The 18,291-nt window shown below is 42.2% G+C and overlaps 1 protein-coding gene across 1 annotated transcript in view; it reads right to left on the bottom strand.

Annotated features, from left to right (window-relative positions):
- The window catches only part of SYTL1 (synaptotagmin like 1), a 44,198-nt gene that overhangs the window by 14,336 nt on the left and 11,571 nt on the right, over positions 1-18,291 (bottom strand). The window contains exons 2-8 of the mRNA XM_029285588.1: positions 8,124-8,507; positions 6,196-6,344; positions 5,195-5,330; positions 3,825-3,876; positions 3,109-3,172; positions 1,984-2,072; positions 1,214-1,342 (exon numbers count right to left, since the gene is read on the bottom strand). Coding sequence (XP_029141421.1) covers positions 1,214-1,342; positions 1,984-2,072; positions 3,109-3,172; positions 3,825-3,876; positions 5,195-5,330; positions 6,196-6,344; positions 8,124-8,251 — 747 coding nt within the window. The 5' untranslated portion in view covers positions 8,252-8,507. The remainder of the gene's footprint in view (positions 1-1,213; positions 1,343-1,983; positions 2,073-3,108; positions 3,173-3,824; positions 3,877-5,194; positions 5,331-6,195; positions 6,345-8,123; positions 8,508-18,291) is intronic.

Below are 18,291 nucleotides of genomic sequence, written 5' to 3'. Positions count from 1 at the left end.
TAGGGGTAGAGGCACCATGAAAAGAGGCTGGAAAGAGTGCAAAGAAGAGCAAGCAAAATGGTGAGAGACTTGGAGGCTGAATCCTAAGAATTATAATTTTAAACCACTGGGTACATTTAACCTAAAGAAGAAAAGCTTAAGGAGAGACATGGTAGCAGTCTTCCAGTTCTTGAAGGGCTGTCACCAGGAAGAGAATGTAGATTTATTCTCTGCAGTGTCTGAAGATAGGATAAGAACCAAACCCCGAAAGATTTGCATGCAGATATATCCAAACTTGAAATAAGGAGTTATTTTCTGATCAAGGAGCTAGTGGAACAGCCTGCCTCCTGGAGTTATTCAAACAGGCATTTGTCTGGGATGATCTGGAAAGATCTGTCCTGAGCAGTGGTTAGACTAGGAGACATCCAACATTCATTCCAACCCTCAAGTTGAAAATCATCCAGGAAAAGATAACAGGGAAATTAGTATTTTCTACTGAAGCAATCTGTAACTCTTCACCCCAAGGACCATTTTTGCAATTCTTGAAATCCGTTTTGCCCATAACTGCTAAAAACTGGTGACACCGTTTCCTGCCACTTGGAGAAGAAGAACCACAGAGAAACAAAAGTCCTAAACAAGGCTTAACACATTTTTAAATGCCAAGACAAACCTTAAGTTTCCCCCCCAAACCTATGCACTGATACCAAAGCTAATTTTATATTTGGGAAAAACATATCTGATATAGAATTTAATTCAACATGGAATCCATTTTTAGACTATAAACCTGTGAGCAGGTTTCTACTGTGGATAAATTTTCCTAATATTAGTAATTAAGATTAAGATATTGATCTCTTTATGATCTTCTAAATTCAGCAAATTCCTTGCATTAAGCAGAAATTATTACAATTTTTAATTCTAGTTTATAATTTAGAATTTGAGTCATACTGGTTATAGCTGTAAAATGCTGCCTAATACTCCGAATTTAATTGTGATTATTTTAATATTGACTTAAAATGTGCAACTGGCACAATACAGTATAATATGGGATACAAAGAAATATGCAGATCTCTATCAATGCCATTTGGAATGGTTCTTTCTCTTCTCTTTGTTGTCTTCAGGTATTATAAATATGATTATCATTATGAATTCCAGCAACATTTTTTGCATCATCACCCTATATAATATAGTTTTTAGCTAAAAGTTATATTTTTACTACAACCATGAAATCACGTACCGTGGATGAACTCAAACTGGAGGCAGAGGAGCTAGTATTTATTCCTTTAATTGGGGGGCTCACTGGATACTCCCCTGAAGGTGAAGAAACCAAAGCTGACCCTTGTCCATTTTTCAATCCGTTGTTATTCTAAGGTTTTGAAATAATTGGGAGAAGAAAAAAAGGAAGAATTGTTCTCATAACCTGCCTGCAATAGGGTAATCTCCTAATCTTAAAACCCATCACTGTGAAATTCTAGCTGCGGAAGGATACATACAAGAAGAGACGGTATATCACAACTGTAGTATGCCCTTCTATATGTGAATTCCCAGTTGGAGGTTACATGGTAAAAATTCAATGTTACCAATCCCCATTCAGGGAGCGGAGAAGTGGAGACAAAATTTTAGTTTGGAATGTCACCTCTGAATAAAGTCCGTTAAACAGGGCAGGGCAGGGCTAACCTTTATTGTCACTTTTTTCTGTGAACAGACTGGCACACATTAAAAAATAAAATAAAATGAAATTCTGATGCCTGCTCTCAAAAGTGTGTGTGTGTGTGTGTGTGTGTGTGTGTGTGTGTGTATGCAAGGGATTACAGCAGGGGTCTTCAAACTTGGCCCTTTTATGACTTGTGGACTTCAACTCCCAGAATTCCTCAGCCAGGCACGTGTGCCTGGCTGAGGAATTCTGGGAGTTGAAGTCCACAAGTCATAAAAGGACCAAGTTTGAAGACCCCTGGATTACAGGGTCATTAAATAAGAAAAAAAGAGAGGCCATCTCTGCCTTTGTACCTGCACGGTGTCCCTGAGAGATGGGTCCACTCCAGGCTGTTCTTGTTCCTCTATCTCGGAATTCAGACTGCTGAATGAGCTGCTTCTCTCTGCAATGGTCAGTGGGGTAAATGGAGAGGGACAAGATGAGGCACGGGACTTGGAAACTCGACAGTTCTGTGCAAGGTTTAATGCTGCCCCCGTGTCTCAAAGACACAGCACAAATAAGTTTGCCACAAAATGTCACAACATGGGATGTTCCTGTTCAGAATGCCAGCTAGCCAGTCCCATGTCGTTTGCACCCAACACCCAGACACCCATTCAGAGAAAGTGGACGTGGCCATTCATCACTAGATGGTTTTGGATCCTTCCCTCAAATCTTGCAAGATTGTTTTCCTAAAGCAGGGGTCTCCAAACTTGGCAACTTTAGGACTTGCTAAAAGAACTTTAAGCATGGCTGCTAATGGGCTTATGCACAGTAGGGATGGAGAGGAAGAAGCTGACTTTTTGTACATGGTTTGCTTCGTGCTTTGGAAACAAGCAAGTAGCTTTTTGGGGAGAGAAGATCTCAGGGTCGCCATAAGTGATGAATTCTTATTTCTGGGACCTTCACTATTTTGTTTTCTCCCCAATTGCTTTCTTGAGTACAAATGGAAACTCTCTCCCTCAAAATAAGAACCCTGATTGGGAGAAGGAGTGAATTTTCTTCAGAATACAGCGATACCTTGGTACTCAGCTGCTTTGAAACTCATCAGATTTGGTACTCAACGCATTTTGATGCAAAATTTTGTCCCGGTACTCATCATTTGTCTGGTACTTAAGCAGAAGCTAGAACCTGTCAGTGTCAGCTGCCTTGTGACTCACTACATTATTCCTTATTGGAAAAATTAGTTTGGTGCTCATCATTTTTGGTAATCATTGTGCCTCCCAGACCCAATTAACAATGAGTACCAAGGTACCACTGTAATGGCTACGGGGAGATGAATGCTGCTGCCTCTCTCAGATCTCTGCAGCCCCAATCCTTCCTCAAGTTCAGGGGGACCTAGGTGGGTATTTACACCCAAAAGGAAGAACCACACACTAATGCAACGTGTCTGTTTTGTGGCTGCCCCCTAGCACAGCTGCACATTTCTGATGGGTTTTTACCTAAAGCGTTTTCAACAGCCGACTCCGGGAAGCAGACCGCATCCTTGGACATGAGATTGGCCTCCTAAGAGAGAAAGCAAGAAGCGATCTGCTGTGGTCACTGGACACAGAGGACCTGAACACAAACATATCTTCAGATCCTTATCGGCCTAAGCCAAACTGCATCAGCGACTGCAACTGCACCCAGAGCTAGACAAAGGACTCTGAGGCTTACAACAACAAAATGCTCTGGATCCACAAGTCTCCAGGGATATTTGCAAAGTTCTAACATTAAAAGTCTTCTTCCTTAGATTTTTTTTCCCAAATCTTATTTGCACAAAGGCCACCCTCGCACTCAGAATGAAGAATCAATATTTTTAAAGGGGGCCAATTTAATACCAAAGGGCAAACAGTGGCTTTCCGGATTTTGCCAAATTTAGCCTCCCTATGAGTAAGTGAGAACTGGAAAAGTACAGAAGCATCTCTAGAGGTTGCCAGCTTTGGTTTCTGGAGCTGAATCAAAGTTTCTGCATTTCAGAAGTGATGCTCCTGCTCCAGGTGTGCTATTGGCAGGGAGAGCCTTAGAAATGAGCATATTGGGCAGTTGCCCTGATTCTCCTTCAGCTCCAGCACCCTGACTGTATTGTTACACCTCCTGCCATTTACAACTGGCACAAATGTTCACAACCACCACCTACTCTGGATGATGGATTACTTGACCATAATAAACCACTTACCGGGGTCCTTGTCAGCTGGAAAGTCTGAGGCACAGCAGTCCCAGGGAGCAGTCTATAAGGAAAAGAGATGTGATTGTTGTTGTTGTTGTTGTTGTTGTTGTTATTTCATAGCAAGGTCTCTGGCTCCATCCCCAGGAGATGTTTGATTGGGTCCCACCCAGACTGCCTTCCAGAAGCTGCTTTTAAGGGCATTTGGGCCTTGAATCAAACTTTGATTTCATCTTGGTTTGATTATAGCTTTGTTTGGTTCAACTACTTTTATTCTATATTTTTATTATTCATTGGATCTTTATTTGTATACATCTGTTTATTTCTTAAGCAAGTTATGTGTAAACTACCAAAAATCCTCAGGGATTTGGCACTCTACAAATAACAATACTAAATATGGTAAGGATTTAGACACGTTCTAAAAGAAAGATTGGAAGAAGTGGATTTGTTTTCTGGAAAATATCAGGGAGTGTGGATGGACAATGTTAATACCATTCTTCAAATACCTGAAGGTTTTTTGCATAGGAAAGGAAAACAACTTGTCTTCCACTACTCCAGATAAGGATAAATTTCAACTGAAAAGCATTAAGCAGTTAAAAGTGGAGTGGGGACCAACTGGAGGGGAGATTACATGGCTCAGCAGATGATGCTGAACTGTATTTCCCAGCTTCCATCATTATTGATCATGCCAGTGGGTGCATCATCTGGAGGACACAGGATCTCTTCTTCAATATAAGGGATTCAGTGACTTTCCCCTCAGTTGAGGTCTTCAAGAAGAGGTTGAAGTACTATATTTTGGGAATGTTCTACCTCTGAATTTCTTCAAAGACTTTGGATTGCAAGTGGGAGAAAGCAAAACCTCAGATGACAGGCAGATGATCAGTAAGATACTCCAAAGCTGAATGGTAGCAGAAATAATTCTATTTAGTTAAGTCAAAGAAAGGAGTACATTTATTTATGAAGAGTCAAGATTGAGCTCTGATTCTAGCAATGTAGCCAAATATTTGGGCATGGGTTCAGAAGAAATATCTTGTTCTGAAATTCTTCAAACCATGGGTTCAATCAAGAAATTGAATTACAATGTCTGGGTTGACATTTCTTTTTGCTGGCCAAACTTGTTTCAAGAACCATTGCTGCCACATTTCCTATCTCTAGCTCATTGCTTGAGCTTCTGTTGAAAGCTTCTCAACAGAAGCTTTCTTATGTCATCACCCTTAACAAAATGTCTACAGCTTTCTCAAAGAACTCTTCCTCCTTGATAATTTAGGAAATGTTTTCTGTTGTAAGAATGAAGCTTTAGCTGTTTGTAACACCTTTTGAGAAGCTTGCATTTTCATAGCAAAAACACAACTTCCTTCCACCTGAATATGAAAACTGCTTACCCATCCATAGTCTCCATCGTCTTCTCATCCTCTGGCACAACCATGGCCTCCATTATCTTCCCATCCTCTGGCACAGGTTCACTGATCATAACTACATTCTCCAGGCTTCTTTGTTGCTTGAGTTCCTGTTCATCTGCTTTGGTAGGGTGAAAGTAGTGACTTATCAAAGAGAGATCCAACATAGAACTAAGGAGACATTTCTTGACAGTGAGAACAATTAATCAGTGGAACGGCTTGCCTTCAGAAGTTGTGGGTGCTCCATCACTGGAGGCTTTCAAGAGACTGGACAGCCACTTGTCTGAACTGGTATAGGGTCTCCTGCTTGAGCAAGGGGTTGGACTAGAAGACATCCAAAGTCCCTTCCAATTCTGTAATTTTGTATTCTGTATTCTTTTACTGCCTAGCTTTATGCGCCATAACAAAGTCAACTGTAACCAAAAGCACTTTTCTTTTCAGAAACAATACTGCATTGATCCAAAAGAATGAGAAATCCGAACTGAGGATAACTCTCCTTATTACCTCAGAAAAGGAAGATGAGACAGGGGGAAAAAATCATCCATCCTCACCATGATATTTTGAGCAACCTGAGGCAATCCTCTCCTTTAAAAGCTACACTGTAAGATTGTGAGAGCTATTAACACCAATGGAGCAGTCTGCCTCCTAAAGCTGTGGGTGCTCCATCACTGGAGGTTTTCAAGACAGGATAGGACAGCCATTTGTCCAGAATTATATGAAGGTTTCTGCACTGGGCACGGACTTGGACTAGAACTTGGCAACTTTACGACTTGTGGACCTCGACTCCCAGGGGAATTCTGAGAGTTGACATCCACAAATCTTAAAGCTGCCAAATTTGGAGACCCCTGGACTAGAAGATTATATGATTATTTGAGGAGCAGTCTTCATCAGTTAATGAGTTCCCAAAACATTGCTTCTCTTGTTTCTTTTTCCCTAATCTTGAAACCTAAGGAATAAGAGGACAGTCAAGAATCTTCTTCTCTTACCTTTGGGCTTCTTCCTCCGGCGGATCGAAGCTCGGACAATGTCTGCCCCGAAGAGATTGCGCTGGTGCCGTTTGGAACGGACATCACGAAACCATTCGCCGGACAAGATCTTCAGCCAGTTTGGGTCAGAGACAGATTTGCGCAGGTTGCTTGAGGGGGCAGAAAAAGGGAAAGAGAAACAAGAAAATTGGAAAGCTTTGCTGGACCAGAATTTCCTCTTTTTCTTCCTCCTCATTATCACCTATTTAGAATCCAAATGTTTTGTCCAGCAAGCTTTCAAGGCAGAAAACACAGTTAGTTGGAAGTGAATCAAAACAGTTAAAATTATTAATTCAGGCCAAGAAGGATTTGGGAAAAGGAGAATCCAATGCTTCTAGAAAGACGAAGCTATGGTAGCTAAATGCAACCTTATGATTGCTTGCCTGGAAATAAGTTCAACTAAATTCAAGGTGACTTCTTCGTGAGACGTAAGACTGGACAGTAACCCATATGCCAGGAAGGACATGTGTCATCTTTCAGACTCACGTAAATCACAGTTGACATGACCAAAGCTGAGAAGCTGAAAGTTTTTAGGCCAGATAAGCTAGGAGGGATATATAAGTTCCCAACTCCAATGCATACTAATAGCAAACTCAATATTCTGTGCAGATTGCTACACAACCCACACTGCATTGCCTCTTTGTAAGGAAGCATTATCAACCAGGAGGAACCTCAAAGTTTGTTAAAGTATCCTCATAAGGTGATAGGAAGCAAGGGATGATAAGTGACTTTAGGTGTTATAGTACAAAATATGCAATTTCTGATGATATTGCTGCAATTTTATAATTTGCCTCTTTTGCATAATATCATTATGCCCCATCAGTGCTGGTCTTTTAAAAAACTCTTAAGACTTACCGGTAGATGTTCATCCAGGAATAAGTGTCAGACCTATGTGTGGTATTCTTAGTCTACTATTGACAAATATAGCCTCAATTGTCCTTTGGCTTTTGTGTATGTGCATATGTATATGTAATTGTTATATTTATATTTTTAACTATATAGTCCTCGATTTATGATCACAACTGGGACCAGAATTTTGGATGTTAATCAAGGCAGTTTTTAAGTGACTCACACCTAATTTTATCACTGTTTATTGCTACAGTTAAGCAAATCACTGCAGGTATTAAGTGAATCACACGGTCATTAATCAAATCCAGCTTTCCCCATTGACTTTGCTTGTGGGAAGCCAGCTGGCAATCATATAACCCTGGGGCACTGCAACCATCATAAATACATGCTGGTTGCTAAAGCACCCAAATTTTGATAACGTGATCATGGGGATGTTGCAACGGTTCTAAATGCAAATACTGGTTGTAAGTCATTAAATGAATGGTTGTAAATTGAGGACTATCTGTATATGCTGCACAGAGTTGCCTTGGCGAGATGGGTGGCCATATAACTTGAATCAAATTAAATCAAATCAATAAATTATGTTGTGCATGACATCATCATGATTTCTAATAGATGCCAAAGGCCTATAGAATTTTTTTTTAAAAAAACCTAATGGGGATGGACACGAAAGCAGCCCAAGTCTAAACATCAGTGGCTCTGGGTTCCTTGCTAGGGTGGGGTATGGCAAGACAAAAATGAAAGGAAGAATAATGTAATGGACACTCTCCTGAGTTGCTCCTTTAAGCACATGGGTAGGAAAATGTCCCACTCAAATCTTGCCCTGCCCACTCCCGTATGGCTCGGCCAGTACAAAAGACGTACCAGGTCCCACATTTGGCCTGATGACCATAGATTGCCTATGTACGGCCTCAGTGAATGAAACCATGGAAGACATCTTGGAGAGAAGACCCCATTAGAAATAGAGATGATCCTAATCTGGCCACTTTAAGAAAGCATCTAAAATCTATTGAGACAACCACCACAGAACAGGTTCTCACTTGATCCGTCCTTCCTCACACATCTGGAGCTGCAAGTCTCTGTGCAAAACTTTCAAAATTGCATTCTGCTCCTCCTCGGTCAGGAAGCTGAGGTCCAGCAGGGCCTCAATGCCAGGGTCTTGATCCATGGAAAGTACTTGGTAAGAATGTCTCAAGTCAACACCATCCAGTTCTAATCCCACCAGCGTTTGCTAAACATTAGTGTCCTCCTGCCGATGCATCCTCAGTGTGGAACTGGAAGGTCCAGCCAGCAGGCAGATGTTATTGTTCTCCTTGTTGCCATAGGTACAGGAACAATTCTCAAGAAGGAAGCACCTGGCTCTGACCGATGAGACATGGGTGATGACTCTCCATTCAGGTTGCCTTCAGAGAATATGCACCCTACTGGGGGGAGAGATAAAGGAATGGTTTTTCTTTCTTTTTTTAAGCTAACAAAAGGGCCCATGGCCCACTCAAATTGATGCACATGTAGATAGCTTTTCTTAAAAGGAGAGAGAGAGAGAGAGAGAGAGAGAGAGAGAGAGAGAGAGAGAGAGAGAGAGAGAGAGAGAGAGAGAGAGAGAGAGAGAGAGAGAGAGAGAGAGAGAATGCTTATTGAAAGATGCAACAATGGCTGTGTATAACAGTGTGATTTTCTCCAAATTGCTATATGAAAGTGAGAGATGAATTTGTCAAGAAAAACATAAGTGAATGCAATAGGAAGGAACACTTAGGAAGCGTGCTGGACAAAACATGAAGAGAGAGGGTTAAAATAAAATGGTGCTTAATAAATGTGGATTGAATCCAAACATGAGTGACTAATTTGAAAGGATCACATTATTTTTTATTCTCTATTATAATATCAATTTATATAGCTTGGGATCTTAGGAGTCCTAGTGGGCAATCACTTAAATAGGAGCCAGCAGTGTGCTGCAGCTGCCAAAAAAAGCCAACACAGTTCTAGGCTGCATTAACAGAGGGATAAAATCAAGATCACGTGAAGTGTTATTACCACTTTATAACGTCTTGATAAGACCACACTTGGAATACTGCATCCAATTTTGGTCACCATGATATAAAAAAAGATGGAGAGACTCTAGAAAGAGTGCAGAGAAGAACAAAGATGATTAGGGGATTGGAGGCTAAATATATGAAAAACATTTGGAGGAAATAATAATAATAATAATAATAATAATAATAATAATAATAATAATAATAATAATAATAATAATAATAGTAGTAGTAGTAGTAGTAGTAGTAGTAGTAGTAGTAGTAGTAATGATGATGATGATGATGATGATGATGATGATGATGATGATGGGGACCTTGGAGGTCATCTAGTCCAACCCCCTGCTCAGGCAGGAAACCCTATACCATTTCGGACAAATGGCTGTCCAGTCTCTTCTTAAAAACTTCCAGTATTGGAGCATTCACCGCTTCTGGAGGCAGGTTGTTCCATTGGTTAATTGTTCTAACTGTCAGGAAGTTTCTCCTTAGTTCTAGGTTGCTTCTCTCCTTGATAAGTTTCCATCCGTTGCTTCTTGTCCTGCCCTCAGGCGCTTTGGAGAATAGCTTGACTCCCTCTTCTCTGGGGCAGCCCCTGAGATATTGGAACACTGCTATCATGTCCCACCTCGTCCTTCTCTTCGTTAAACTAGACTAGGGGTGACATGATAGCAGTGTTCCAATATCTAAGGAGAAATGTCCTGATGGTTAGAACAATTAATCAGGGGAATGACTTGCTTTTAGAAATTGTGGGTGTTCCAACAATGGAAGTTTTTAAGAAGAAATTGGACAACCAATTGTCTGAAATGGTATAGGGCAGGGGTCTTCAAACTTGGCTGCTTTAAGACTCGTGGACTTCAATTCCCAGAATTCCTCAGCCAGCCATGCTGGCTGAGGAATTCTGGAAATTGAAGTCCACAAGTCTTAAAGAGGCCAAGTTTGGAGACCCCTGGTATAGGGTCTCCTGCTTTAACAGGGGTTGGAGTAGAAGACTTCTGAGGTGCCTTCCAAGTCTGTTATTCTGTGGTCTCCCAATTGCAACTCTGAGTATTGAACACAGAATTAAAAACAACAGAAGCAATGCAAGAAAGTAATTATAACAACAGTACAGTAACACCATAATGGTACCAAAAGAACAATCTAACTTAATCTATAAAACAATAATTATAATAAGAAACATTATATTGATGGGCTCATCCAAGCTCCAGACTCTGCACTTGAAGGAACAACCAGTTCTTCAAGGATTTATGAAATGCCAGTGGAGTCATTGCCAAGCAAATACAGTGGTACCTTGGTACTTAATGTGAATTGGTTCTGGGAGACGCGATGGGTACCCAAAATGATGAGTACTAAACAAATTTTTCCCAAAAGGAATAATGTAGTGCAGGGGTCTTCAAACTTGGCCCTTTTATGACTTGTGGACTTCAACTCCCAGAATTCCTCACCCAGCATGCCTGGCTAAGGAATTCTGGGAGTTGAAGTCCACAAGTCATAAAAGGGCCAAGTTTGAAGATCCCTGATGTAGTGAGTCACAACTCAGCCGACACCAACAGATTCTAACTTGTGCACTGAGTACCAAGCAAGCAAAGAGTAATTTTTGCATCCAAATGCATTGGGTACCAAATTTGATGACTTTCAAATCAGTTGAGTACCAAGGTGCCACTGTATCAAGGGGCATGATGTTCCATAGAGCAGAACCTTCAAAAGGGAAGGCATGCTTTCTGGGCCCCACCAGATGGCACTGTTTAATAGTTAGGATGGGATGGGCAACTATGGCAGCTGTACAACCTGTGGACTTCAACCCCCATTCATGCTGGCTCAGGAATTCTGGGACTTGAAGCCCACAGGTTGTAAAGTTGCCATGGTAGCCCACCCCTGAGTTATGACCTGGAGCACACCCAATTTGCAAAATTAGGGACAAGAAGAAAGATTTGGAGAAAGCATTGTGGTCATATAGAGAGAATTGCAAAACAAATCTGTGAAAGAAGAGTGACTGGGTCAAGAGCAAGGAGAAGCTCAAGAGAGCCATGGGTGGATGGAGCTGGGGTTGCCTATCCTTCCAGCAGCTGTAAAGCAAGGCTGCCTCTCCCTTCATATTTATTCTTCTTTTATAGCAAACATTCAACATACTGTGATTACCGAGTATGCCCAACAGAGAGGAGTTTTGAGGAAAGCTTGTGTTTGTTTTGGAATCCATAAGGTTGCATTTCTATAACAAGATTCTTATTGTGATTCAGTCAATCTCAACAGTTCCCTGAGCATGTCAAGGTCTTTTTATTCTTTCTCAAGCTTCCTGTTTTGCTCCTTGTCTGTGTAGCTCCCGCCATCTACATTCATCCTCAAAAGGCAGGAACAATTGTGAAGTACTAATGCCTGGCTCCAACCATAACATTTTTTTTATTTCATTACAATCAATAGCTGTTTGACTACACAACTGTATTTTATTCATTTTTAATTCTCTATTCGTGTTTGTAAAGACTTTTCTGTCGTTATGGAAAATTGCGCTGAAGTCTGTGGCAAATCCCCTTTTCAAAAGAGTGATTACTCAAGGAGAAGAAAAGAGAAATAAGCTTGAATAAGTTGGCAGTCTCTTAAAAGGTTCTTTCATGCCCACCTCAAAAGGATGAATGAAAGTTTTGAAAACTTTGTTTTGATGACCAACAGACTTCCTACTCTGCTTGCTAAAACGCTTTGGCATGGAATTACAAAACTCAGACACTGGCATTATTTGCAAAAAAGTAAAGATACTTCTTCGAATCAAAAGATTAACAGAAATGCCAAAAAATAGAAAATAAAGCACTTTAAAAAAAAAGAAAAGAAAGCATGCAGCTTCTGAATTCTTGCAATGTGGACTTCTCTCCTTGTCAACTGTTTTTCAGCAGGATCCCACAACCTATGAATTTCTTAGTGGGCTTCCTGAAGATGATGAAAGAGACTTTGAGCAACCAGTGCTGGTGTCACAATAATCCAGAGGAGGCCTTTTTCACAAACAGGAGTCGTAGTTCCCTGGCCACCCAGACCGAGAGAATCACTTCGGAAACCTAGCCAGCTTGGTCTAATGGTGAAGGCACCAGGCTAAAAAGTAAGAGACTGGGAGCCTTGGCCATGAAAGCAGGCTGGGTGACCTTGGGCCAGTCACTCTCTCTCAGCCCAACTCACCACACAGGGTTATTGTTGTTGTGGGATTCTTTGATGAATCTGGCTCCCCCATTGACTTTGCTTGTCAGAAGTTCGCAAAAGGGAATCACGTGACGTCAGGACCCCGCAACAGTCATAAATACATGCCAGTTGCCATACATCCAAAGTCTGATCGTCTGTACACAGGGATGCAGCGACAATCGTGTGTGCAACAGTCATAAATACATGCCAGTTGCCAAGCATCCAAAGTCTGATCGTCTGTACACAGGGATGCAGCGACAATCGTGTGAAAAATAGGTATAAATCATTTTTTTTAGTCCTTCTGTGACTTTAAACGGTCACTAAACAAATGGTTGTAAGTCAAGGACTACCTGTAGCACCATCTCACTGGCAAAGAAGTGTGATGAAGACACTTCGATGGTTTATTGACTTTATTTTATATGTATTTTTTTTTAAAAAAAGGAATTGAGCCTATGGCCAAGTTGTTCAAGACTCCAAAATGAAAATAGGAGGAATCCCAAACAGTTTTACACTAATACACATTAGTGATTAAATACTGTCTGGCAATCAAGGTCACATCCAATTCCACAGCATATCACAAGCAGCCATTAAGCAGCCACTCTTTTAAAAGGCAGTGGTGTTTTTTTTTTTTAAAAGGGAAACTTCACCATTCAGCAAACTCGAAAATGAAGCTCAAATAAGTAGCCTAGATGCCCACAGACCCATTTTTGCTGTAACAAACTAGGATAGATATACCTCTACCAGCAACAGGAAGGCTATGTCTCTCCACTGGAGGTGTGTGTGTGTGTGTGTGTGGGGCCTTTGGCAAAGAACTGTCTCAATCTTGCAAACTCAAATCCAGAAAAGAAGAAATAAAAGAAAAAAATAGGGAAGGCTATGCAAACAAAACCGGTTTGTCAGCTCTCAGGAAGCCACGTGATTTGCTCCAATGTATCCTACAGTAACTGGGTCAAATTCAAGGTCTTATCTGCTGGGGGAAGGGGGGGGGAATATTCTAGAAGGCAGGTAAATTTCAACCAGGCTGTTGATTCTGAACTCCCAAAAGTTGCATTCACACAACACGTGGCATCACAAAGTAAGCAGCCACAATTTGATCTGCTGGTTTATCAAATTTAGTCTATGCAAATCAAGCTGAGCAAAAGCAAATACAGTGAACTATGAGTAAATACAGCCTAGATCAGTGTTTCTCAACCTTGACAATTTTAAGGCATGTGGACTTCAACTCCCAGAATTCCACAGCCAGCAATGCTGGCTGTGGAATTCTGGGAGTTGAAGTCCACATGCCTTAAAATTGTCAAGGTTGAGAAACAATGGCCTAGATGGACATCTGGCCGAAAACAAGAGTCTTCATTTACTGCTTGGTTATTGCACTGAAGACAAACAGGCCATCAATAGACACATAGACATTAACAACATCTATAGACTATGCAAAAGAGACTATCACCGGGCCCCAAAAGGAACAAAAGACCCCAGCACCTCTCCACCAGCAATCAGCACCCAGACCAGCATAGATTAACCCCCGAGGTTAACATCAGACCAACAATCAAGTAAACCAGAGGTCCCCAATCTTTTGGGCACCAGGGACCGGTTCCGTGGAGAAAGATTTTTTCCATGGACCGGAGAGTGCGTGGTTTTGTGTGCTGCCTGCAGCTCGCGGAGGGGGCTTTGCTTGTTTGTGCGGCCCGGTTGCTGGCATGCCGTGGCTGGGTACTGGTCCATGGACCGGGGGTTGGGGACCCCTGAAGTAAACAATACCCCAATAAAGGAACTGCCAAAGAAGCCAACAGCCCAACCAAAGGACCTCTAAGACCATTTCCAACAACACCTCTAAGACCATCCCCAACAACAACAAAAGCCGCTAGATAAACTGACAGCAAATAGCTCTCCTTACTAGCACTGATGATGTTACCTAGTTTGGGTAATGAAACGTCTGAAAGAAAACAAGCAAGCTCAGAGAGCACCAAGGACCCCTCATTATACTGAAGGGAATTCCAGGACTTTCTTCCTTACTTCCTAAGGCAGTGGTGGCGAACCTATGGCATGGGTGCCAGAGGCGGCACTCAGAGCCCTTTCTGTGGGCACGTGTGCCGTCGCCCCAGTCCTAGGCCTTCAGCTGGGTTTTATAAAACCTTTTCGCTTTAGGCCTCCGCCGCCATGTGCAAAAAAAAAAAAAGGTTCAATCAATCAGTCAATTTCAACTTCTCGCGGGGAAAAAAATCTTGCAAAGTTGGGATTGAACTTTTTAGTCCCACCCAGTCTGCCGTTACCACTGCAGCCACGCCCACCCAAGACACGCCCAGCCAATGGGTCACACCCAGCCAATGGGCCACACCCACCCGGCACCCGACGATGCATAAGTGGTTTTGGGTTGCAGTTTGGGCACTTGGTCTCTAAAAAGTTCCCCATCACTGTCCTAAGGGAAACTTTAACAGGGGTGCTTTTTTAAAAAAAAATAGTAAGCTGAACATTTAGTCTCCTTGGATCCAACAGGGGACATACATCCTACATAGTTTTCCTTAGACTGCCTATCCTTCAGCAAATGAGATCCAATGAAATCTTCTTAATGTTGTACAGGTAGTCCTTGACTTCAAACAGTTCGTTTAGTGACCGTTCGAAGTTACAATAACGGCACTGAAAAAGGTGACTTATGACCGTTTTTCACACTTGTGACCATTGCAGCACCCTTATGGTCACATGATTTACATTCAGATACAAGTGGTTCATATTTACGACGGTTGCAGCGTCCCGGGGTCACGCGATCCCCTTTGGCAACCTTCTGTCAAGCAAAGTCAATGGGGGAAGCCAGATTCACTTAACAACCATGTTACTAATTTAACAACGGCAGTAATTCACTTAATGACTGTGGCAAGAAAGGTCATAAAATGGGACAAAACTCACTTGACAAATGTCTCACTTAGCAACATAAATTTGGAGGGCTCAATTGGGGTTGTAGGTTGAGGATTACCTGTATATACTGTAGATCAGGCGTAGTCAACCTTGGCTCTTTTATGACTCGTGGACTTCAACTCCCAGAATTCCTGAGCCAGCTAAGCTGGCTCAGGAATTCTGGGAATTGAAGTCCACGAGTCATAAAAGAGCCAAGGTTGACTACCCCTGCTGTAGATGGTGTACTCAACAAGGGGGACTAAATCCTTTTCGAGGTCTCGTTCCTTGATTAATGGTTAATAGAATGAATGAAAATACACCAAACTTCACCAAGTAACTGCCTACTCTGAAAAGTGACCGGTTCTAGAAGAACTGCCAAAAAAAACCTGTATGGCACTGCAGTGAAGTGAATAGTTCACTGGGATAAGATATTCAGAGTTTGGGAATGAAATTTGCATAGTTATATGCACACAGGATGAACTTAGTTCATAGTTTAGCCTATTTCACATGATTATCTCAACGACAAAATGGAGTAGGGTAAACCATAGAGCCACTTTGAGCTTCTGGGAGGAAGGAGTGGATGAATGGATGGAGGACAGACGATACAGGTGGTAGACAACTGAAAGGCTGAGCTCCTCCTAAGTTGCTCCTCATCTCAGCATGTGGCCATGTGGTCTTGTTGGGGCACCGAAGCTAAGCAGGATCAGGTTTGGTTACTACCTGGATGGGAGCCTTCCAGGAATTAGAAGGCTAGAATGGAGAAGTAAAAAAATCATCCTGGAAGAAGGCATGGCAAATAATTTGGGTATTGTTGACAAGAAAACAGCATGGATGTGTCCTGAAGTCTGCAGGAGGCGAGCTCTACTTGAGAGAGACTTCACCTGCCCCATGATCATAAGACATGCCTCAGGAAGACTGGTGGTAATGCTGATCTATATTAGAGTAATCAAGATTCTGCTTTGAACATTGAATTTAAAAGTTTAAGGGTTTCCTCTGTCCAGTTGTAACCAACTCAAGAGGGCAGTGCTCGTCTCTGATTCTCAGCCAAGGGAGCCTGCATTGTCTGAGAGACGCTTCCGTCATCATGTGGCCAGCATGAAAGTAAGGAATGCTATTACCTTCCCACTGAAGCGGTACCTATTTATCTACTTGCATTTGCATGCTTTCAAACTGTTAGGTAAGCAGGAGCTGGAGTAACTGGAGCTCACCCCATCATGCAGTGCTTGGGTCTCCAACCTGGGCTGCTGGCTTTCCAGATGATAAGCCTAGCCTAGCGCCTTAACCGCTGAGCCATCATGCCACCCCTGAACATTGTGGTTGAGTTGAAGTTCACAGGTATTAAAGTTGCCAAGGCTGGACATTGCTGGTCTAGACTGAGGAATTGAGCAACATTTCCCCCAAAGAATTGAATTCCCCCACTTCTGTATTGTTGCCAAAAAANATTTTTTTTTTCTGGAAAAGACTTCCTCAACCTGGGATCTTACAAATCCATAGTGGAATACAAGTCACTTCATCTCTTCTAGAGAAGAAGACTCCTACAAGAGTGAAAGTTCCATAATCGGAAAGATGCCAGGTTTAAAAAGAGCCGTGGTGGCGCAGTGGTTAGAATGCAGTACTGCAGGCTACGTCTGCTGACTGCCAGCTGCCTACAGTTCAACAGTTCGAGTCTCACCGGCTCAGGGTTGACTCAGCCTTCTATCCTTCCGAGGTTGGTAAAGTGAAGACCCAGATTATTGGGGGCAATAGGCTGATTCTGTAAACCGCTTAGACAGGGCTGTAAAGCATTGTGAAGCGATACATAAGTCTAAGTGCTATTGCTATTAAAAATGCAATTCTGGAGAAAAAGTTATACAGTTTCCCCCACTTGCCACCAGCCAGTTCGTACACATCTTACAGTTAGCTACTCGGTTGCGTAGCCTTTTGCAACTTAGATTGGGAAAGACACAAATACTTGGGCAATCAGTGGAGAAAGACTACCGTCAAAGAAACAGCTAGAAAGATTTGATCTGCTCTGTGAAGCAACAGAATGGCATGAGAGCACGAAGCCAGCTGCTTCACAGCCCTGAACTGCTTTAAAAGCCATTTCACAGGGCAGCCATATTCTTCTCTCACTCACTTGCAACCACAACTGCTGAAATTTCCAGATATGGTCCAAGCTGCTGGGGAATTCTGAGATGGGGTCCCAGCACTTCCTGCTCGCCCAACCACTCCTGTAGGAGGACTCCCCAAATGACAACCATAATTATGCTTTTTTGATGCGCATCACGTGTGTCATGGGAGGGGGGTTTGATAACATGGCGGCAGTCCCCCTATTGACCATTTGGGACCCTTGCCTTGACCATGGGGTGGTGTGATGGTTGTATGTGTGAATACAGGTTTGTAAAGCACTTTTTCTGAGACCGTTGTAACTTTGATTGTTAAATGAACCTGTACCTCTTTTTGTAAAGGAACTACAACCTGCACACATAAAGCTGTCCATACAGGATGTCCTCGGCTTAGGACCGCAATTGAATCCCAAATTTCTGTTGCCAAGTGAGACAGTTGCTAAGTGAATTTTGCCCCATTTTACGGCCTTTCTTGCCACAGTTGTTAAGTGAACCACTGCAGTTGTTAGGTTAATAACATGGTCGTTAAGTCCATCTGACGTCCCCATTGACTTTGCTTGTCAGACGGTCGCAAAAGGAGATCACGTGACTCCGAGACTCTGCAACTGTCATAAATACGAGCCAGTTGCCAAGCGTCTGAATTTTGATCATGTGACCATGAGGATGCTGAAAAGATCATAACTGTGAAAATGGCCATAAGTCACTTTTTTAGTGCCATTGTATCTCTGAATGGTCACTAAATGAATAGTTGTAAGTCAAGGACTACCTGTATGCAGCCGAGGTTAGAGTGGGACTCTAAATGCCAAGTCACATACCTTCCCCTGAAACAGGTAACCCTTCAAAAATAGAAGCGCCCCACCACAAAGTCTCACAATCATCCCGCAAAATGTCATCTCAAACAAAAATAAGTACACCCCAAAAGAAAACAACCAACTCCTAAACATGTGAAGAGGTTATCTGTCATCTACCTACATAAATTCTCCTCTCCCACAAATAAATTAAGCAACAGCCAACCTTCAAACCCACAAGCAAAA

Source organism: Protobothrops mucrosquamatus, unplaced genomic scaffold (assembly GCF_001527695.2).
Source record: "Protobothrops mucrosquamatus isolate PMUCROS unplaced genomic scaffold, P.Mucros_1.0 scaffold1906, whole genome shotgun sequence".
NCBI classification, from domain to species: domain Eukaryota; kingdom Metazoa; phylum Chordata; class Lepidosauria; order Squamata; family Viperidae; genus Protobothrops; species Protobothrops mucrosquamatus.
The sequence above is the reverse complement of the archived record's forward strand: the minus strand, read 5'-3'. Positions and strand labels throughout refer to the sequence as shown.